We start from the raw sequence: 6,679 nt of genomic DNA, 5'->3' as shown, positions 1-6,679 counted from the left end.
CCGTCGTCACGGAGATCTCGTTACCGGTGAGTTTAACGTTAACGTACGCGAGACGAACCAAAGACGATCAGGTGTTCTATATATATTAATATAATGTTACCTGTCTCAGGTGTTATATATGTTAATATAATGTTACCTGTCTCAGGTGTTATATATGTTAATATAATGTTACCTGTCTCAGGTGTTATATATGTTAATATAATGTTACCTGTCTCAGGTGTTATATATGTTAATATAATGTTACCTGTCTCAGGTTGTGTGTCTGGACTGGAGTGAGCTGGCTGGACGAGGATACGTGGTCCTGAACCTGACTCAGAACCTGAACTGTGTAAGTTCAGATATTAGAGATGATGAACTGTTTCTGTTAAATATCTGTGGGGAAATAAAGAAACATATGTGTGTGTGTGTGTGTGTGTGTGTGTGTGTGTGTGTGTGTGTACGTGTGTGTGTGTGTGTGTGTGTGTGTATGTGTGTGTGTGTGTGTGTGTATGTGTGTGTGTGTGTGTGTGTGTGTGACAGGAGGAGTTTCGTGTGGATCAGGGCGTTCGCTTGTTGAGGATCTTGGAGCGAGTGTTTGCACGCAGGATGAAGAGCCCCGAGGGATCATGGGTACTTTACCTGAGCAAACCCACACACCAGCAACACCAGCTGCTGATGAACGTGGCGTCTGAGCAAGGTGCACACACACACACACACACACACACACACACACACACACACACACACACACACACACACACACACACACACACTGCAGAAAAATAAATTCAAACTTTCTCCGTCTGTAAAAGTTTTTATCAAGCTTTGAGGTTGTTAACTTCATTCTATGTGTGTGTGTGTGTGTGTGTGTGTGTGTGTGTGTGTGTGTGTGTGTGTGTGTGTGTATGTGTGTCCCTCCTGCAGGAGTGATTGAGACCAAAGACGTGTTGGACATGCTGGGAGAGATCAGGAAGAGTCTGAATAAGGTGAGCTCTCCTTTAAGACGTGACTTCAGTCTGCATCTTCAGAAACACACACACACAAACCTTTCTAATGTGTGTGTGTGTGTGTGTGTGTGTGTGTGTGTGTGTGTGTGTGTGTGTGTGTGTGTGTGTTCTCCAGGTGGGGATCCAGAACTTCAGCGCTCCAGGTAGCTGTCAGTCTCGACCCAGACAGACTCGCAGTGACTACGGGAAGCTGTTCGTGGTCCTGGTGATCATCGGCTCGGTGTGCATGGTCATCATCACGTCAGGCTTCATCTACATCTGCTGGCAGAGACGGCTACCCGCCACCAAGACCAACGTGGGTCCACGTAAACCAGCACACATACCTGTACCTGTTATTAAACATGAGGCGCTTCTCGACCGCAGGGACTTCACCCCTGAACTACGTGCGTTTGGACCGGTGGACCCAGGGTCTAAATTTAGTTCAGGGGTAGATAATCTCCCCCCTAAAAAGACCCTGCTAGGGGGGTAGTACTTTTCAAAGGTCCCTGGACTTTCAGGGGGCGGGGCCTGCAATGCTGAACATATCTGATTGGTAGCACAGGAACCTTTTAGTTCAGGGGAAAGTAGTTCTGGGGGCTAAAAGACCCGGGAACTCTTGGTCCAAATGCACCCAGACCTCTTAATGTACGTGATTATACTCCGCGGTTAGCTTTAGCGTGTTAGCACTAGCTCTGTGGTTAGCGTGTTAGCGTTAATTCTGTGGTTAGCGTTAGTGTGTAAGCATTAACTCTGTGGTTAGCGTTAGCGTGTTAGCATTAACTCTGTAGTTAGCGTTAGCATGTTAGCGTTAACTCTGTGGTTAGCGTTAGCGTGTTAGCATTAACCCTGTGGTTAGCGTTAGCGTGTTAGCATTAACTCTGTGGTTAGCATTAGCTCTGTGGTTAGCATGTTAGCGTTAACTGTGTGGTTAGCATTAGCGTGTAAGCATTAACTCTGTGGTTAGCGTTAGCGTGTTAGCGTTAAATCTGTGGTTAGCGTTAGCATGTTAGCGTTAACTCTGTGGTTAGCGTTAGCGTGTTAGCGTTAACCCTGTGGTTAGCGTTAGCGTGTTAGCATTAATTCTGTGGTTTGCATGTTAGCGTTAATTCTGTGGTTAGCGTTAACCCTGTGGTTAGCGTTAGTGTGTTAGCATTAACTCTGTGGTTAACGTGTTAGCCTTAGCTCTGTGGTTAGCGTGTGAGCGTTAACTCTGTGGTTAGCGTGTTAGCATTAACTCTTCGTTAGCGTTAGCGTGTTAGCATTAACTCTGTGGTTAGCGTGTTAGCATTAACTCTGTGGTTAGCGTGTTAGCATTAACTCTGTGATTAGCCTTAGCGTGTTAGCATTAACTCTGTGGTTAGCTTGTTAGCATTAACTCTGTGGTTAGCGTGTTAGCATTAAATCTGTGGTTAGCGTGTTAGCATTAACTCTGTGGTTAGCGTGTTAGCATGAACTCTGTGGTTAGCTTGTTAGCATGAACTCTGTGGTTAGCGTGTTAGCATTAACTCTGTGGTTAGCGTGTTAGCATTAACTCTGTGGTTAGCGTGTTAGCATTGTGGTTCTTTGTCTTCTCAGTTCCGCGCCGAGGAACTTCACTTCGTGGAGAACGGTTGCCATGACAACCCCACGCTGGACGTGGCCAACGACAGCCAGCCGGAGATGCAGGAGAAGAAGCCGAGCGCCAACGGGCTCTCGGGCGGAGGGGGCGGGGCCGGGGAAGGAGGCGGGGAGGACAGCAAACGCTGGCAGGTGATTGGACGACCGACGAGAACGTGAACACGGAGACGAGCGGCGTGAACGCCGGAGTAACTTCTCTGTCGTTGTTTTTCAGGTGTTCGTTAATCAAGCTGCGACCGACGACGACGAAGAGGAGCAGGACACACACCTCTGATGGACCAGGAGGACGAAGAGGAGGATGTCCTGAGAGACAGATGATGAATGTGTTAGAGGAAGAGAGGAAGAAGAAGAAGAAGAGGAGGATGTCCTGAGAGACAGATGATGAATGTGTTAGAGGAAGAGAGGAAGAGAAGAAGAAGAAGAAGAAGAAGAAGAAGAAGAAGAAGAGGAGGACTGAAATGTTTCTGAGAGAGAGGAAGAGAAAAGAAACTGATGAGTTAAAGGAATGAAGGGAGGGAGGAGTCAGAGGAGAGCTGGGAGGAGTTATGACATCATCATGACATCAGACATCGGGGTAAACACGCCGGCGCTCTCTGCGTGAGCGTCTCGTCTGATAAACCTGCAGACCATCAGAGGTCCCCGGGTTCAGATCACAGATTTAGACTCCTGCACATCGCTCAGTCTGCCGTCTGATTCAGCTGGCAGCTCTGATGATACCTGAGGAGATAAAACATCTCCTCTGTCCTCCTCTCTGAGTGTAGACCAGCTCTGAGGCTGACTGAGGGGATAAAACATCTCCTCTGTCCTCCTCTCTGAGTCTGAACCAGCTCTGAGGCTGACAGAGGAGATAAAACATCTCCTCTGTCCTCCTCTCTGAGTCTGAACCAGCTCTGAGGCTGACTGAGGAGATAAAACATCTGTCCTCCTCTCTGAGTCTGAACCAGCTCTGAAGCTGACAGAGGAGATAAAACATCTGTCCTCCTCTCTGAGTGTAGACCAGCTCTGAGGCTGCAGACAGAACATCAGAAACCACAACACTCTTCACATCATGTTTAAATAATCCAGGAGCTTCAAAACAAACTCTGCGTACAGATCAGATCAACCTGAGTGTAAAGATGAGTTTAGATCAGCTCTGTGGTTTTTATACGCAGCACTAAAGACAGACCATGTTTCAGGTTTAGTTCATTTATAAAAATGATTCAATAATATTAAATTAGACACTCAGAACCTTCACCTGGACTCACTTACCTTCCTCTAGTAGAATGAACAACTTCACCTATAGATCAGTGCTTTGAAGGTTAAGATGTTTTTAATGTTTTTTGTATTTATTTATTTGTTTGTATATTTTTGTTGTGATTTTTTTTACCTTTTTTCTTATTTATGTATTTATTTATTTTATTTTTCTTCTTATTTATTTATTTATTTATTTATTTATTTATTATTTATTTCTTTATTTATTTATTTATTTATTTATTTATTTGTTTATTTATTTATTTATTTGTTTTCCTTTTCTCATCAATTATTTCTTTTTTATTAAAAATCACTTCATGTCCGGTATCTTTGAGTCTTATCAATAATTATTATTATTATTTTATTATTTATTAATAATATTATTTTATTTTATTATGAATTGTTTTTATTGTATTTTTATTATTATTATTTTATTATTGTATTATTATTCAATATGTTTAAGTCAGAGATCTAAGTGAGTCTGAAACCTCTTCATAAAGTTCTGATTTTAAAGCAGTCTTATGAACAGGAAGTGACATCACGCTCTCCTGCTCTAACCCGTCTCCTCTCGTTCATCGTGATTCACAGACGTCACCAAAACACAAACCTCCGTCCTGTGAGTTTAAAACTTCAGAATGAAACAGGAGGAGGTCTCAGGTGAGATCTGAACACTCCTCCTCTGGGATCTCTCAGAGAACACATGTTGGTACAAACAGACTTAAAGAAGCTCCAGAGACGGTCTGTGTGTCCCCCTGATGTCTGACTCCTCCCACCTCCTCTGAATCAGGTCACCTCCAACACACGGCGGCCGTTTCCTCTGATGTCAGGCGGGACGCTCTGACTAAAGACAGACGGTCCCCAGGTTCACTCTGCTCTTAATCTGAAATCTTAAAGTCCTCCATGTTTAAAAGACTCACAGCTGGAGTCCAGCATCCTTCAGGGTATAAGCTCCTCCTCCTGGCTGTGACCTCACAGGAAATGGCCGCTGTGTGACTAAGGAGAAAGAGCAGGAAGTGGAGCCTGTAGCAGCTGTGAGAGGAAGGTTCTGGCACTTTATGGCGTCCTCTTGGAGCGAGACGATCATCTTTAAATGCTGCGTCATGTTTCATGTATAAAATGATAAATCTCTATTTTGCTCTGAGGAACGGTCGGAGGTCGTTCGCTGACTTCCTGTTAGCCTGCTTTTATAATAGTGTTTGAATGGCTGCTGTACGCTAACCTTTGAGGCGACGACACGTGGGCAACTCTTAGAGGCTTCAAGCATGAACATAGAACCAGTTACAAGTCCAGCCGGCAAATCTCCAGTCCAAGGGGAGCCCCGAGTCCAGCCCTGAGTCCAGCTCTGAGTCCAGCCCTGAGTCCAGCCCTGAGTCCAGCTCTGAGTCCAGCTCTGAGTCCAGCCCCGAGTCCAGCCCCAAGTCCAGCCCCGAGTCGATCCCTGAGTCCTCTGTGGTCTGATGTTTGAGTCTGAGAACTTTACAGAGTCCCAAGGACACGTCAGAGTCACCTATTCCAGTTTAAAACACTAATATGATTCTTAAAGGGACAGTGTTTTTTAAGAGGGGTTGTATGAAAAAAACTCTGAACTGTCCCTTTAAGTATCATCCTCTTAGTTTGTGTCCCCGCAGAGCCTGGTCTGACTCTTCCCTCGTACCCGGTCCGGTCTGATCTCAGTGACTGTGCCTGGTCCGAGTCAGCGTCTCATCCCAGAGTCCCTACTGAAGTTTAACCCTTTCAGGTCTGTTACTGGGACACGCTCTTTTCTTTACAGTCAACGCCAAGTCAGCCAGTCTCTCCCAAGTCACGCTAATATGCAAATCACTCGACCACCGCCGCTCCACTTCAGCCGGTCTGACGCGGTCTTCGGTCTCCTCGATCTGACCGTGGTCGTGTCGTAGTCTCTGCTGCCATCTTTCCTCTGTCGAGTCCTGTCCAAGAACCAAACGCGTCCAGGACTACGAGTCCATGTGCTCGATGTACGTGACCCTGAAGAGACTCGGACATGATCCCAAAGAGTCTGTGTTGATGTCCGGACTGCAGGGACGGTCCTGACATCGTTGTTTCAGTCTCTGTGATCACGTCCGAGTCCCTTCAGGAAAGGTCTCGGACGCTGCTCCAGAGTCTGAGTCTACAGTGATCAGGATCAGATCTTTGTGTCTGAGTCAGCTGAATCTGACTCGTCACAGTCACGTCTGAGTCTCGACAGTCCGGTCCTGAACGTCAGGATGAATCCAGTCTTCTTCAGTTACGTCTCGTCTGAGTCTTTTCAATCGTCCTCAAGTCTTCAGTCCCGTTATGATCATGTCCTAGACTCTGTCACGTAAAACCTGTCCCCTCGAAGTCGCTTAGATTACGTCTCGAGTCTCCTCAGTCATGTCTCGGTCACGTCTCGGTCTTTGCAGTAAGGTCTTGGGTCACGTCTCGGTCTTTGCAGTAAGGTCTTGGGTCATGTCTCGGTCACGTCTCGGTCTTTGCAGTAAGGTCTTGGGTCATGTCTCGTTAACGTCTCGGTCTTTACAGTAAGGTATTGGGTCACATCTCGGTCTTTGCAGTAAGGTCTTGGGTCACGTCTCGGTCTTTGCAGTAAGGTCTTGGGTCATGTCTCGGTCACGTCTCGGTCTTTACAGTAAGGTATTGGGTCACGTCTCGGTCTTTGCAGTAAGGTCTTGGGTCACGTCTCGGTCTTTGCAGTAAGGTCTTGGGTCATGTCTCGTTAACGTCTCGGTCTTTACAGTAAGGTATTGGGTCACGTCTCGGTCTTTGCAGTAAGGTCTTGGGTCATGTCTCGTTAACGTCTCGGTCTTTACAGTAAGGTATTGGGTCACGTCTCGGTCTTTGCAGTAAGGTCTTGGGTCATGTCTCGTTAA

General features: G+C 46.2%; 1 protein-coding gene and 1 long non-coding RNA gene across 2 annotated transcripts in view; both read left to right on the top strand.

The window, feature by feature from the left end:
- The first annotated feature begins 6 nt into the window (after window positions 1-6).
- podxl2 (podocalyxin-like 2) lies at window positions 7-3,933 on the top strand. Its single transcript, XM_034678647.1, has 7 exons — window positions 7-26; window positions 254-328; window positions 520-676; window positions 904-965; window positions 1,102-1,281; window positions 2,541-2,714; window positions 2,797-3,933. The coding sequence occupies exons 3-7, from the start codon at window positions 586-588 to the stop codon at window positions 2,854-2,856; spliced, it is 567 nt and encodes a 188-aa protein (XP_034534538.1). The 5' UTR covers window positions 7-26; window positions 254-328; window positions 520-585; the 3' UTR covers window positions 2,857-3,933.
- A 332-nt stretch (window positions 3,934-4,265) lies between these two features.
- LOC117808992 overlaps window positions 4,266-6,679 on the top strand; it is a 3,686-nt gene continuing 1,272 nt past the window's right edge. The window contains exons 1-3 of the long non-coding RNA XR_004630416.1: window positions 4,266-6,293; window positions 6,369-6,507; window positions 6,551-6,679. The exon at window positions 6,551-6,679 is cut by the window's right edge and continues 1,272 nt beyond it. This is a non-coding gene — a long non-coding RNA (uncharacterized LOC117808992). The remainder of the gene's footprint in view (window positions 6,294-6,368; window positions 6,508-6,550) is intronic.

The sequence above is a fragment of the Notolabrus celidotus genome, unplaced genomic scaffold, assembly GCF_009762535.1.
Source record: "Notolabrus celidotus isolate fNotCel1 unplaced genomic scaffold, fNotCel1.pri scaffold_196_arrow_ctg1, whole genome shotgun sequence".
In the NCBI taxonomy this organism is placed as follows: Eukaryota; Metazoa; Chordata; class Actinopteri; order Labriformes; family Labridae; genus Notolabrus; species Notolabrus celidotus.
This window is presented reverse-complemented; position numbering and strand designations above follow the sequence as displayed.